The sequence below is a fragment of the Lampetra fluviatilis genome, chromosome 39, assembly GCF_964198595.1.
Source record: "Lampetra fluviatilis chromosome 39, kcLamFluv1.1, whole genome shotgun sequence".
NCBI classification, from domain to species: Eukaryota; Metazoa; Chordata; class Hyperoartia; order Petromyzontiformes; family Petromyzontidae; genus Lampetra; species Lampetra fluviatilis.
In genome coordinates, this window is record NC_136313.1 from 9874031 (window position 1) to 9889147 (window position 15117).

At 57.5% G+C, this 15117-nt stretch overlaps 1 protein-coding gene across 1 annotated transcript in view; it reads right to left on the reverse strand.

The window, feature by feature from the left end:
* FBN2 (fibrillin 2) overlaps positions 1 to 15117 on the reverse strand; it is a 128088-nt gene that overhangs the window by 80615 nt on the left and 32356 nt on the right. Inside the window, exons 6-7 of the mRNA XM_078874680.1 lie at positions 6506 to 6703; positions 5178 to 5303 (exon numbers count right to left, since the gene is read on the reverse strand). Of these exons, the coding sequence (XP_078730806.1) occupies positions 5178 to 5303; positions 6506 to 6703 (324 nt within the window). The remainder of the gene's footprint in view (positions 1 to 5177; positions 5304 to 6505; positions 6704 to 15117) is intronic.

Sequence of the window (15117 nt, forward strand, 5' to 3'; positions counted from 1 at the left end):
TGGATCGCGGTAGATTTGTGGAATTTCCAAAATCTCGGCCGCATTGTGACGTGGGCCGGCAGACGGGAGTACAGCAAAGTTGGTTTGGGAACTCGTCCGTCTGGGCATATGCAGGTCCTAGAGTTCCCTTCAACATACAAAAAGACTGCTTACACAGGGATGTGGCCTGATTTCCCAATGCAGGACTTCCCTGAAGAAATAGTCCTGAGACTCAGTGTTGCTCTCCTGTACTGTATAAAGGGAGTTGTTATCTTGCAGCTGCAGTTTCTTAAATCTCCACGCCACCTCCATCCACCGAGTTGTACGAACGGGGACAGCCACAGTCGGTGGGCAGGACGCGTGAGGTGGGGTAAAGTGTGGGCGCCACTGCATCTTCCGAGACGTCCGGCCAGCGTGGAAGAGTAGGCCAAGGTAACCCACGAGAGCGGCTTTTTTAAGAGGTTTCTCAAGTGCAGGCCCCTTCCGCCAGCAGTGGCGCGAGCGAGCAGATGCGGGGCCGTGCCTTTCCCTTTGCATGACGTGAACGTCGTAACGATGCCCGCTACCATTCGCATACCTCGCACTCCCCCCTCCCGCCCAGCGAGACGAACTCTCACGATTTGGGATTGCAATTTTGTTTTTAAAAAAATAATTCACAGCGACGTGGTGACTTCAGCGGCCACTTGTGGCTGCAGGTGTCACGTGAACACTTCAAATGCGTCTCTGTATCTATGTGTCTCTGTATCTCTGTGTCTCTGTGTCTCTGTATCTCTGTGTCTCTCTGTCTCTGTATCTCTGTGTCTCTGCGTCTCTGCGTCTCTGTGACTCGACATTTCTCTGTGTATCTGTATCTCTGTGTCTCTGTGTCTCTGTGTCTCTGTGACTCTGGGACTCTACATGTCTCTGTGTCTCTGTGTCTCTCTGTCTCTGTGTCTCTGTGTCTCTGTGTGTCTGTGTCTCTGTGTCTCTGTGTCTCTGCGTCTCTGCGTCTCTGTGTCTCTGTGACTCTGCATGTATCTGTGTCTCTGTGTCTCTGTATCTCTGTGTCTCTGTGTCTCTGCATGTCTCTCTGTCTCTGTGTGTCTGTGTCTCTGTGTCTCTGCGTCTCTGTATCTCTGTGTCTCTGTGTCTATGTGACTCTGTGTCTCCGTGTCTCTGTGTCTCTGTATCTCTGTCTCTCTGTGTCTCTGTGTCTCTGTATCTATGTTTCTCTGTGTCTCTCTGTCTCTGTGACTCTGCATGTCTCTGTGTCTCTGTGTCTCTGTATCTATGTGTCTCTGTATCTCTGTGTCTCTGTATCTCTGTCTCTCTGTGTCTCTGTCTCTCTGTGTCTCTGTATCTCTGTCTCTCTGTGTCTCTGTGTCTCTGTATCTCTGTGTCTCTGTCTCTCTGTGTCTCTGTGTCTATGTGACTCTGCATGTCTCTCTGTCTGACTGTCTGTATGTTTTTCTCTCTCCCCGCGTCTGCAGGGTTTTGCCACCCCCCCTACCACGCGATACATTTCCAATGCCCCTTTACAGCTTTGCACTCTGGGCAGCTGCCCTGATTGCCCACCCCTAAGTCCGGGGGGGGAAGGGTGGGGGGCCCTGTGTGTAAATCAATGGACAAGGGAAGTTGTCAGGACCCAAGTCTCAAAACACAGCTGCCGTCCTTCACTGCAGGCCCAGCCTCTCAGCGCAGTCGCACTAAATCACGCCGTTCAATCCGGCTGCCCTTTAATAAATTACGGTGAACTGCTCACTGAACCGGCCAAACCATTTCCACCTGTAAACGCGCCGGGCGTCCAACATCTGAGTAACATTTTGCAGCAATTTTAGACCTGACCGCGCGCTTGAAATAACAAAACGGAATATTTCACCGCAGAGGGGGGGTTATACGGACAGCCTGGAACTTCGCTGTTACACAATTTCTAATCGGTGCGAGCGGTGCGAGCGGTGCAAGCGATTCGTAAGAAAACTGCCTCCGTGGGGCACGTGAGCCGCAGTGGATTGTTTTGGTTTTGGGGCTCAAGGCTACGCGGAGGTCAGTGGGCAAAGAGGCAAAGGGTGGCAGTGGATCAATAAGCAAGGATAACGTGGGAATCCCCCGACAACCTCCAACGCAATTCAAAAGGCCAAGTGATTCGCTGCTCGAGTGAGCATTGAGAAATTAGTACTCATCTCCTGTTCACAGCGCTGCTGAGCCAGCGGTGGAAATTCCGCATTCCTATGGCAGGGGTGAGTCTCTCCATAGGCCAACCACTGTTAGCTTCTCCGCAGCGTGGGATGACGGTGAGTCGAGTCACCCCCCTCCCGCACCCCGGACCAGGAATTGAACTCAAACTTGCGATTGTGAGCCGCTCACTCCAACCGCTGAGCAGCAGCCACCCGGCCGGCTCCAATCAAATCAAATAAATAAATTCCATCCGCTCTCAATCCACTGGTGGACGCCGCTTCGATTATTCTGGGTTTATTGACCATACTTCACCACGCTGGTCACTAGGGATTGGTGAATGGGGTGCAAGGAGGTGGCGGGGGGCACGGGGAGAAGGGTGAAATCGGTTTTGGTGTCGCTCGGCACTGATGTCGGCCGTGGCGGGAATCGGAACTCAACGATTTCGATCTCGGACGCGGCATCGATTGTGCACGTGTGTGTGTGTGCACGTGTGTGTGTGCGTGTGTGTGTGTGCGTGTGTGTGCGTGTGTGTGTGTGCGTGTGTGTGTGTGTGCGTGTGTGTGTGTGTGCGTGTGTGTGTACACGTGTGTGTGTGCGTGTGTGTGTGTGTGCGTGTGTGTGTGTGCACGTGTGTGTGTGCGTGTGTGTGTGTGTGTGTGCGCGTGTGTGTGTGTGTGTGTGCATGCGTGACAGCGGTAGTGTAGCAGCGGTCAACGCACTGTGCGACAGTTCCGGCGAGCCGGGTTTCGATTCACGCTCACGGCCAACACCGGTGACGATTATCTGAACAGTGCCTGGGCCTCCCCTAGGTTGACTCAGCCTCAAACGAGCACCTGGTGCGGTGTGTAAACATCGCCACTGGGGAGACAAAGGCGGTCGGGCGTGGTGATGGCCACCCACCCCCTCGTGTGCCATTCCGGCCTTCATAGGTGCTCGCTAACAGCACTTGCCCCAAGTCTGTTGCAGGCTATACGGGGGATCTTTGTCTTTGTAACAGCATTGCCAACTGGCTAAGACTCATGGTGCACTGGGGACACTCACACACACTCCCGTAATTATTCTCCCGTAGCCATCAAGCGGTCGCTGACGTGAAAAGGTAACTGGGAAAATTGTGTCCGTGTGCGCTCACATGCATGAACATGCATGAACATGTGAGCGCACACAGACAAATATCCCCCGCATAGCCTTTAACAGACTGCTGGGGCAAGTGCGGCGAGCAAGCGGCTATGAAGAGGCGGGTGGCCAGCACCATGTCCAGCCGCCTTCGTCTCCCCAGTGCTGATGTGTCACACACCACACTTAGTGCTCATCGAAGGCTGAGTCGATCTCGCAGAGACACTGTTTCAGGTCTATGCCGCTGCTATCGGTCGCGAGCTGGGAATTGAACTTGGGTCACCGGGTGCGTAGCGTCGTGCGCTACCGTTCCCGCGCACGCACAACTAGCTACCTCTTCACCATCCCCCACCACCGCTATGCAGCCAGATGCTGTGGCAATGCATCGCACAAAACGCAATATAAATCACGATGCACTGCCGGAACGCATATATCTTTCCAAAGGATCTTTTAGGAAAAAGAAAAACCTAGTGACGACTTTTTCTTTTTAAATTACACAGGATGTTACGGCCCAGTCCCCAGATAATTTAGAAACTATTATTATTTATATATTATTTATCTTGGACGCAGGAATGTCTAAATCGCCGTGGCTTTTTTTTGGTTGCTGCCTGATTTAACAAACGGCCACCTTTGTGTTGTGATTAATGAAAAGTTTCACCTGGGGCCACTGAATATTTTTCCACATACCGTGACGACATTCTTCGAGTGTAAAAATTACTGTGAGACAGCCCCTCCTCTACCGTGGCGGGGGGGGGGGGAGTTATAACATGGGGTAGGATTTCGAGGGGAAGACGTGGCTTTTGCTATAATAGATGAGACCCCCCCCCCCCCCACGACGACTAACAACACAAACAGCTGTGATCTTGTCGACATGTGGGCCCCCCCCCCCCGACCGCGCGGTGCCTCTGGCTGCCTGACAAAGTGTCTCGAGCTTCACGACGGGGGAAATAAAATGGACCAAAAAAAATGCGGTCGGGAGAACCACCCCCGGCGACGACGTCACTGCGGCGAGGCCGGATCGGAGAGCGCCGCGCGGCGTGCGAGACGTGTCGATGCTCGAGTGTGTTGGTGACTGACTTTGAACGTGTTGTTCGTTTTTTTTACGACAATCAATAAAAGTTTCCGGCGTACGCCGGACAGCAGGGAACACAAAAACTCCGTTGCAAATCAACGAGAGGAGATCGAAGGTGAATGATCGCGAGGAGGATCTGTCTTCAAGCGATTCCGTGCATCCTTCTGTCTGTTTCTTTTAGATTCCAACCCAAAAACAAAATATAATTCCAATTGACGCACGGGAAATAGAAGAAAGCGGAGCACAGAGAGAAGCGGCTCGCACGTGTGCGGGAGGGCGAGGCAGACAAAGCACGTGTCCACGTGTGCAGAGAGAGCAGCACAGAGGCCCAGCGATGGGCACAGGAGACGCTTTGAAGAAAGCGAGATAGAGAATCCAACAAGGCACCTCCGATCAGCACGGTTGGCTACGTACGGCGCGAAAGAAGTTCAACATACATGAACAAAAGCACTCATTAATTGGCTGAACACATCTTTATACGTAGAAGATTGCAGATCTTGGGCAACAGTTGCTATCGCTTCCTCATTGGCACCTGGTCGCTGCCTTCCAGCTCAGTCTGCGGTTCCTCGGCGCCTGTGAAATGCGATTCACGCGACCGACGACGACGACGCGGTAACTAAAGACGAACGTCGTCATTGTTCCCGCGATCGCTAACTACGGCACGGGGGGCAAGCTGATCCATGGCACGAGCGCCGCTGACTTCGTACAGAGTTGCGCTCGCCTCATCCGCTGCCCACGCGGGACGAGGGGACGGGTCGACCCGGGAGGGGAACGTAAACCCGTGCAGCTCGCGGCCGAGAGCCTCCGCTGTCGGGGAGTGCACGCTCCGAAGGTTCTCTTCTCGCGACGACGCCCTCACCTTCGCACTTCTGGGTGCTGTCGCTCTTCTTGTGCCCGGCCGGACACTTGCACTCGTAGGAGCCCACCGTGTTGGTGCAGGTGCCGCCCTGGCACAAGCCCGGCACCGCCTGGCACTCGTCCACATCTGCACACGCGTTTGCAAAGATCACCCGTACGTATTAGCCTTAACGGAATGTTGGGGCAAGCGCTGTTAGCGAGCACCTATGAAGGCTGGCACGGCACACGAGGGGGCGGGTGGCCAGCACCACGCCCGGCCACCTTTGTCTACCCAGTGGCGATGTTTACATACTGCACCAAGTACTCATTTGAGGCCGAGTCGACCTAGGGGAGGCCCAGGACCGGTTCAGATAATCATCACCGGTGTTGGTCGTAAGGGGGAATTGAGCCCGGGTCACGAGGTTCGCATTGCAGCGCGTTAAGCGCTACACTCCCGCTGCCCAAACACACGTTCGCACACGCGTTAACACGCACACACAAATACAAAGATGCCCCTTACAGCCTTCCCAGACTTTTGGAGCAAGTGCTGTTCGCGAGCACCTATGAAGGCCCACAATAGGGTGGTGAGGTCAGTACCATGCTCGGCCGCCTAAGTTTCCCCAGTGCTCATGTTTGCATTGCTGCACTAGTCACTCACATAAAGCTAAGTTGACCTATGGGGGCCCAGCACCTGTGTGTCCCTGTGGTGCGATGTATCTGTGCGGTGTGTCCGTGTGGTGTGATACGTCTATGCGGTGTATCTGTGCAGTACGGTGCGCCCATGCGGTGCGTCTGGGCAGCGTCGGTGTAGTGTGGTGCGCCGTGCGGTGCGGTGTGTCTGTGTGGTGCGGTGTGTCTGTGTGGTGCGGTGTGTCTGTGTGGTGCGGTGTGTCTGTGTGGTGCGGTGTGTCTGTGTGGTGCGGTGTGTCTGTGTGGTGCGGTGTGTCTGTGTGGTGCGGTGTGTCTGTGTGGTGCGGTGTGTCCATGTGGTGGGGTGTGTCCGTGTGGTGCGGTGTGTCCGTGTGGTGCGGTGTGTCCGTGTGGTGCGGTGTGTCCGTGTGGTGCGGTGTGTCCGTGTGGTGCGGTGTGTCCGTGTGGTGCGGTGTGTCCGTGTGGTGCGGTGTGTCCGTGTGGTGCGGTGTGTCTGTGTGGTGCGGTGTGTCTGTGTGGTGCGGTGTGTCTGCGTGGTGCGGTGTGTCCGTGTGGTGCGGTGTGTCTGTGTGGTGCGGTGTGTCTGTGTGGTGCGGTGTGTCTGTGTGGTGCGGTGTGTCTGTGTGGTGCGGTGTGTCTGTGTGGTGCGATGTGCCCACGTGGTGTTGTGCGTCCGTGCGGTGCACCGCGCGCCCTCACCCTGGCAGGCCCCCGTGCGCACGTTGGGGATGAAGCCGCGTCGGCACGGGTGCGGCTGCGAGGGGCACGTCTCGCACGGGTGGCCCCACGCGCGCCCGATGGTGGCGCAGCACAGCGTCTTGGTGCACACCACGCCGCTCAGCTGGCCCTGGCACATCTGGTTGCTCACCTGCGTGAAGCAGGGGCCCGTGCGGTAGTCTGCAAGCGGCGACGGGGCGAGGGGGGGGGGACAGAGCGAGCCAGGATTTACGCAGCGTCGTTGACTTCTTTAAACATCCGGCGGTAGAGCGAGTGGCTTCGCAAGTCGGAAGGCGTTGCGAGTTCAAATCCTGGTCGGGGGTCGACCCGGCCCATCAACCCTCTGGGATCAATACAAATAAGCACCACTTTGAGGAAAAGTCATCAACAGCCGCCCCTGGCCATAGGAATGTGGAATTTCAACCACCGGCTCTGCTGGGCTGTGAGCACCGATGCCGCAATGTTCATTTGAGCGTGAATTCGCGTTCACAGTGTGAATGCGTCATGGGGCACGCTACAGCGGGGACAGGCGGTGAGGATGACGCGTGACGACGATATTGTTCACGATGATTACGGGGACGGACAGAGTAAGCGGATCAGAGGTCGTCGAGGAAGAGAAGGAGAGGTGGAGCATTCTGGGAAGGTGGAATTCGCAGCCGTCAGGTGATGCCCGGGGCAGGAGAAGCGAGCGATGGAGACAGAGGAAAAGGACAAGCAGATGCCAAATGCGATGGGGAGCGAGCAAAGCGACGGCGAGAGAGACGAAGGGCATTGAGAGTGAGGAGCCGACACCACGTGGCAGAGCAGACGCAGTTGATCCAACAATTGTTCATCCGGGAGCCGTGGTTCACAACGGCCAAATGCAATTATGGGAAAAGCGCGCATGCACACACGCACGTAACACACACGCACATATCACACGCACGTATCACGCACGCACGTATCACACGCACGTATCACACGCACGTATCACACGCACGTATCACGCATGCACATATCGAACACAGACGTATCACACACACACGTAGCACACACGCACGTATCATTCACGCAGGCATCACACACGCAAGCACGTAGCATCGCAGTTGAGCACAGCGGCGCACGTGAGGGAATGTCCGCACGGTTCACAAGGAGTGCCTCTCGTCGTGTCCCCCGTCCGTGTCTTCAACTGTTGCCCTCCACCACCCGACACAGCCAATCAAGTCGAGTTGGCGAACGCGACACTCGGTGTGGAGTTGTCAGCAAAACCAGAGGAGCAAGGGATGTTGAAAAGGCCAAGCAGACTTTGTTTCGACCATTTTTAAACGGCCTTCCGCGAGAGTCCATCCGGCACCGTCAGGAGTAAAAAGAAAAAACATCACCAAACTTTACGATGAGCACCTCAAGTGCGAATCGTAAAGTTTGGTCCACAAAGCATTCGCCCAACGCCATAAAACCCGGATTGCTGTCTGCATCATCGTCGTCGTCATCACGAGCACCACCGCGGCCGTGAATGCACCGAGAAAACTCAGCCGGCCTCCGCTCGTTGGCCGGGCTGTCTTCAAAGTTCGGCGAGGCACTATTGCATGTCCTCGAGAGAGCCAGTGTGTGCGTGTCGCGGCACGCGATGGAACAAAGCGGGCTTCACTGCATTTTAAATCAAATTTGGCTCGTGCATATATACCGAACAAGAACATAATGCGTGCCTAATCCCTCGAGTAATTTTGTTTTAAAATTAAAATGTTACTTTAAATGTTACGTTCCGCCCCCAACGCTTCCCGTACCCATTTCACCACCACCACCACCACAGCCAACCGCTGAGAATCAAGTTGGAAATGTTTACTGCCCTGTTGGGAGTGTGTGTGTACGTGCGCCTGTGTGTGCCGTGCAGGCCTTTATAGGTGCTCGCTAACAACACTTGCCCCAACAGTCTGTTAAGGCTACACGGGGGATCTTTGTCTTTGTGTGCACCTAGTCTGGCACAAGTGCCGCGGTGACGTCACCGCGTGCGGTGGCCGGCGCGCTGCGCTACGAAGCGGGCGACCGGGGGAGTTCCATTCTCGTTCACGGCCACCATCAGTGACGGATTGCCTTGGTGCTGGGACCAGGCAGCTTCAACAAAACAAATGCACGAGTACCTGACGCGGTGTGTCAACAAGCAGACACGTGCGTGAGACAAAGGCGGCCGGCTGCCGTGTCGGCACCTTTGTCCGCCGTGGCGGCCTTCATATGCGCTCGCTCAGGGCGCTCACTCCCCAACAGTGTGTCTCACGCGACCGGGGGTGCAGAGAGCTTTGTCTTTGCTGGGCTGTGTGTGTGTGCCGCTGTTCTCCATCCAGCGCGGTTGCGAGTGTTTGATTCCGTGACTCGGTCAAACGCGGCCGGCACTAACACACAGGGCCCGCTCTGTCTGCCGCTGCGAATTTTTTTTGTTCAGGCTGGCGGCTCCGTGAGCTCTCTCCCAGCGGAAGACGGCCGAGCCAGCGACTTCCAGACTGCTCCCCCCCCAACCACCCCCATCCCCCCTCCCTCCCCACACAGCAGCCCAACCACCCCCCTCTCCCACCGCCCCCTCCCCCGCTACCCCCACCCCGAGTCCCCACCACGATGCCCACAGCGGCACCACCGCGTGCTGCCCGAGCTGCCGCTGACTCCGCTTCCTCCGCTTCTTCTTTACAATGTCTTGCCGGCTTGTTCCCCCCCACCCCGCCCCATCCTCCCCATCATACTTCGAAATATTCCACAATGTTCAAAAGCGTTGCGGGCCTCTCTCGAACAATTCTGCGTTTTCCAACGCGCGTGCAGCCAGCAGCGAAGCACGGGATGCACTGACGCACACAAAACACAAAGACCCCCCCCCCCCCGCTCCCCGTGTAGCCTGTCACAGACTGTTGGGGCGAGTGCTGTTAGCGAGTAGCACCTGTGAAGGCCGGCACGGCACGCGAGGGGAGGTGGATGGACAACACCACGCCCGACCGCCTTTGTCTCCCCCCCCCATTGCTGATGATTAAACACCCGCGCAACGTACGCATATTTTGTTACGGCCGAGTCGACCTAGGTGCGTTGGGAAGGACCCGTGACACGGCGAGCGACAGCCACGTGACGGCGTCTCGCCACCGGAGAAGTCGTCCCCCCCTCCCCCCCGGATCCCGTCGGATCTTCTCTGAACTCCGCAAGCCGTCTCTCGACACCCTCGACACCCTTCGAACCGGCTGTTCTGGCCTGCGCCCGGCACGTCGCTGGCCGACTGATGCGTGACCGCGGCGGCAGCGGCGGAGGCCACGGTGAGTAGGGGGTGGAGGCAGCCGAAGAATCGCGATCTTGCTTTGGCCTGGAGGAGGAATCCGACGAGCTACGAAGATCTTCTTCACCGATTGTCGTCAACGTCGTCGCTGACAAATTAAACATTCCCCCCTTATCCGCCGCCAGAGCCGTCAGTCGTCGCCGTCGCTGTCCGTCCAAAGGGGCCCCGTTGTTTGTCGGCCGGGATCCGCAAAAACGTCGGCGGTGCCAGCTTCTTGTCTTTGCGTGGCCAATGAAAGCGAGCTACGCCGCAGCGTAACTCCCCTCGCGACTCAGCTGTTCCACATTTCACGTTTTTACTGGCCGCGCAGTGAAACCGGTTCCGGGAAAAGTTTCGCCATCGTGGGTGGCACCGAGTGGCTCCGTTCTGACCCACGGACTCGATAAGGTGACGCTTCAGATGAGGCTCTCTACGGCGTGCCATCGCGCGCGGTGGTGACCACGGCGGCGAGGTTACAACACCGGGCGCCGCGCTGCCGAGATGTTAATTCCCTCGCCTGGTATGAAGGACGTTGTGGGTTCGATCCCGACCCTGGTGCCTGTATATTTGGAATTTGCGTGTTCTCCCCGTGGTCACGTGGATTTTTCTCCAAATCTTCCAGTTTTTCCCTCCACATTTAGAAACACGCGTTTCGAGTATTTGGCTGCGACAAATTTCCACGTGATGAGCCGTCTTCGTTGAGCTATCATTTGTGGCCAGGTCACTTCTGAAAGAGATCTATATAACTCAGTGGGCCTTACATCTTGAAAAATTTGAAAAAAAATATGTTATTGTCTCTTGCTTTCGGTTCTCTCAATTCGCTCCGACGAGTCTTCAGTTCTTCCTCCCCTTGACCAACGGGGGGGTATTTGCTCGCGCAATGTCCCGGAGACGCAATTGAGCCGTGACATTTCAAGGAGCCGCGACGGTGGCCCGTGGCCTTCCTTTGAAGCGACGCGGCGCCCAGCGCCAGACAACCGCTCGTGAGAGACGCTCCACCGCGCAGCGTTTACTTTGCTGCGCCGATCTCAATTACGGCACGGCGCAGACACTGCCCCCCCCCCCCCCAACCTTCTCTTCCTCTACACCGCCCCCCACAACCAACCCCACCACCACAGCCCACCATCACCGCAGGTCCGCAATCAAAGCCCGTCGGTTCTCGTTTGCCTCCCCTTTGTACTTCAACTTCGCCGTTACGAACGACCGTCCCGGACCCCGCGACTTGTTGCCGCCGGGGCAATGCGGACGCGCGGGCGCGTGGTTCGTTGGAGGCGAGACGCGACCTGGGAAGCGCGTGGGGCGTGGGGGGAGTTGTGGAGGGGAGCAGCTTGGGCGTTTGTTTTGTTTTGGGCTGGGCGGTGGAGACGCGACGTGGAGGTACTGCGGCGTTGTGGGCCAACGGGGCGGGGTGGGGGGGCTACCCGGGCATAAATCTCCCCCCCCTCCTCCCTCGTGATTCATCCCCCCCCTCCACACTCTGGGCTCGCCCCCCTTCTCACAATCCCCCCACACCCGCCGATGGTCACAAGCACCTGAGTCAACATGTCAAGATCGAGGCGGTGGCGGAGGAGAGGGGCCGTGCGGGAGAGACAGCAGGACACCGGCTGGACATAAAACACAAACACGGGCGGCAATGAAAGGACTTCAGAGGATGATAAGGGCCAGGGCAAATCCATCGCTGAGCGGCGAGGACGATGCACAGGCGATATCGAGTGTTGCTTCGTGTTATTTATTTTTACTGACCCCCACCAATTCCCACAATGCAATTTGTGTTAATTACGCGGTTGGTTACGAGAGCCCGGCTCTCCCCCCACCGAAACCCCACCGACCGGTGGAAATTGTTGGCATTTGTCCGTCACTGACAGCGGTCGCAGCTGGAATGACAAAAAAAACCCGTAGCTCTACAAACGGCGGCTCGTCGCACGGAGCGCCGCGGCAAGATCGGACGCCAACGTCAACAGAGAATGGAAGTAGAATAACCTGTCACCCCCGGCTGGCGGGGGCGGGTTGGGGTTGTTAGGTTATAAAAAAAATAATTACCAGGATGGCAAGTTGAGCATCTGACCCAGAGGTGGTATGCGCTCGTCACGTGACTCCCCAGCTCTCTCAGAGCAGCCACCCCCTCCCCTCCACCCCCACTCTTAAAGAAAACACAAATTGGGGGTGAATTCGATGGAGACGGCGGCCAGGGTGTGGGGGATGGTGGCGGCTGCGGCGTCTGGGTGGCTCGGCGGGTAATCCCTCGCGCACGGCGCCCCACGTCTCGGTGCGGCCGGTTCTAGCCGCGTCTCGGCGTAGGCGGCCTCTTTGCCCACGAAGAGGGTGGGGCCGCCCACGCGCCACCCGGACCCCCCCGGCCGGCAGGGGCTCTGGCCGCACCGCGAGCGGCGAGGGCCCGGCCCTCTCGCCTGCCCGGTGCTACACGCGCCGCTCGGTGCCGTGGCGGCGTGCCCCATGCGGATGGGGCGACTGCCCCGGGGCGCCCCCTTCCAAGAGGGGCGCCACCAGAATTGCTGAAAAAACTAAAACCAAGCAGGCGGCAAGTGGCGGCTGGTGGCACAAATTTGCGGTGAAGCGGAGTTGGCACCGTGGCGGAGCAAAAACAGTGGGGTGGGGGGCGCGCGTAGATGGCACCTTGCCCCGAGCGCGGCCTGATTTGCAATTTCGATTCGCTTCTCGTCAATGAGAGCGGCAGCGTAGAGGGCGACATCAGAGAGGGTGTCGGTCTCGAGGTAAAGCGTCGGTCTGATTGGCGGGCCCCTTGCCGAGACGTGCGCGGAAGTGCCACGCGGTGCGCCGGTCACGGCCGGCGGCTGCAAGATGACGCAACACTCGAGGCTTGGCACCCCACCACCCCTCCCAAATTAATATCGCATAGATAATTACAATGATCGAATACATCGCACGTTTTGAGAGAAAAAAATGTTACCGGCAAAGCTAACCTCTTGTCTTCCTGATACAAGCGTATCAGAAGAAAAAAACTTTTAAAAATCACATTGCTAAATAACTCGGGCATGATCAATTTAAGTAATCGTATTGACATGTTCATCTGGCTTTTCCACAACTTTCGCTCGCGGGCCATGCACGAATGCAGTGCCCGTGTCCCGCCACGCAGGTGGTACACGCGCAGGCAGGAGCGCAGCTCAAGAGGCTCTGCAGAATGGACAGAGGACAGAGAGGGGAAAGGGCTGTCGCTGCTGCACCGGCCGCGAGACTTTAACCCCACTGGAAGCGTCTCTACGTGGACGGGGGGTTGGGAGGTTCCTGAGGGGCTCTGGGCACAGTGGGGTGCTTGAGCTGAACAGTTGTCTTGGTGATGAGCAGGGGGGGGGGGGGTTCTTGTGGCTGAGTGGCAAGGGGGGCGGGGCGGTTGACGCTTCGCTGTGTAGGAGTGGCGGCCGATCATTAGAACCCATAAATCATTCGCGGAAAGCTCTCTCTCTCTCCCCACGCCCGCCCGCCCGGCGGAGTGAAGCAAAGCGCGCCGCGTCCGAGACGCCGCGGAGGAGCGACAGCGGCTTTGTGACCGCGGGGCTCCCCGGGCCATCGCGCTCGGCGGCTTGGGGCCGCAAAGGGGCGGCCCCAAACACCCGGGGCCTCCCCTCGCTGACCCCGCCGGCAAGCCGCTCCATCGTCCGGAGCGAGCCGCCCGCCGCGGCACGGCCAAGCGCTTCCCGCCGCCCCGCCGGACGGATGTGAAGTCTGTCCCCGGGACGCGCGATGGATTTTAAATTAAAAGGCACCGGCGGAGGGGGGAGGGAGGGGGGAAGGGGGGAAGGGGGCGGCGGAACCAAAAAGAGAGGTTGGGTTTCACATGGCCTGAGTTATGGCTGGGCCGGTGAGGGAGAGGCAAGGTTGGTGGTGGTGGGGGTTGGGGTGGCGGTGGTGGAGGAGATGGAGGCAGCAGAGGAGGATGGTGGGCGGGCAGTAGGGGGGGTGAGAATTCCTGCGAAAAGAGCAAGCTATTAGGGGTCAGTGAGCAGGCTAATTAAGCCTGGGAGCCGGGCACTCTTCAACACAAATGACAGCCTTTTACCAAACCGCTTCAGAGCCGGCAAACATCTGCACTGAGGGGGCCGCCGCCACCGCCGTCGCGCTGCCCGCAGGGAGAAGAGGGTTGGAGGTGCGGGACACCACGGTAATGAGAAGCCGGCGCTTTGGCGCAGGTGGAAGAGGTGGGGGGGGGGGTGCCCCCGGCGATTGTTAGGCAACGCGGTTCTAAAATAATCGCCGCCGCAGCATCACGGTGACGGAGACGCAGGAAAGCCACGCGGGGTTCCGCGTGGGCAACACGGAGCGCGTGGAGGGTCCGCCGCTGGTGACAAGACGACGCCGCTCACCACCGGGCGGCAGTCCCGCGGGAGCTCGCGGCCGTCGTGTTCATACGGAGCCGGCGTCACTCGAAGGTTGATGTCGCCGGCGTCACTCGAAGGTGGACGCGCGCGCGTCAAACGAGCCTCGCCGTGCCGAGGATGTCCACCGCGAGTTGGACACTTTGTGCGAGTGAGACGTTAATAGGTCAATAAAAGCTTTAAAATATTTACGGTCGAGCAACTTGATGGGGGCATTCGTGGGATCGCGTGTGATGTTTATTGCGACGTTGTTTGCCCAGGAAAGTAGGCGCGCCGAGTCTCGAGACACACAACAGCGATCGCTGTTGTGTGCGTAATCACAGATGAGTAATTTGAAGGGCATTTTTGCAGCATTGTGATATGTTAGGCAATACCAGTTCAACTGCGTTATTTTGGACATGGGAGAAAACCGGAGAACCCAGAGGGAACCCGTGCAAGGGGGAGAACGTGCAAACGCCGCACAGGAAGGCACCCGAGTCGGGAATCGAACCCAGGGGTTTTCTTTGCTGCGAACGCACGAGCGCCACCCAGCCGGCCTAGGCCGTCACTCCCCCTTGACGCTTCGTGACAACATCGATGCATCATGGGACCTCTTTTGCCAGTACCAAAATATACTAATAGGGTTTTTCCCCTTTTTTCTGGCAACAAAAAAAGGGGAAAAACCCTATTAGTATAACATCGATGCAGTGACGCGCGACGAGCGTGCTCTGGTCACATGCAACCTCACCGATTCCTGCCTCTGTGCTCTGATCCAACTTCGCTCTGACACACCGGGGCACAGAGCCCGAGGTAATTATGCGACGAGATGTGAGGGACATTTGATGAGTTTTCTGGGTTGAGTATCCATTACACGTTACGGCCAGTTGTAATGACAACCCGAGGTTACTGATAAGTTTGATTGCCATTCATCATTGATAATAGATAACTGGATACATATTCTTGGTTCTTTCGGTAAAGTCACGTAGAAGGGAAATAATAAA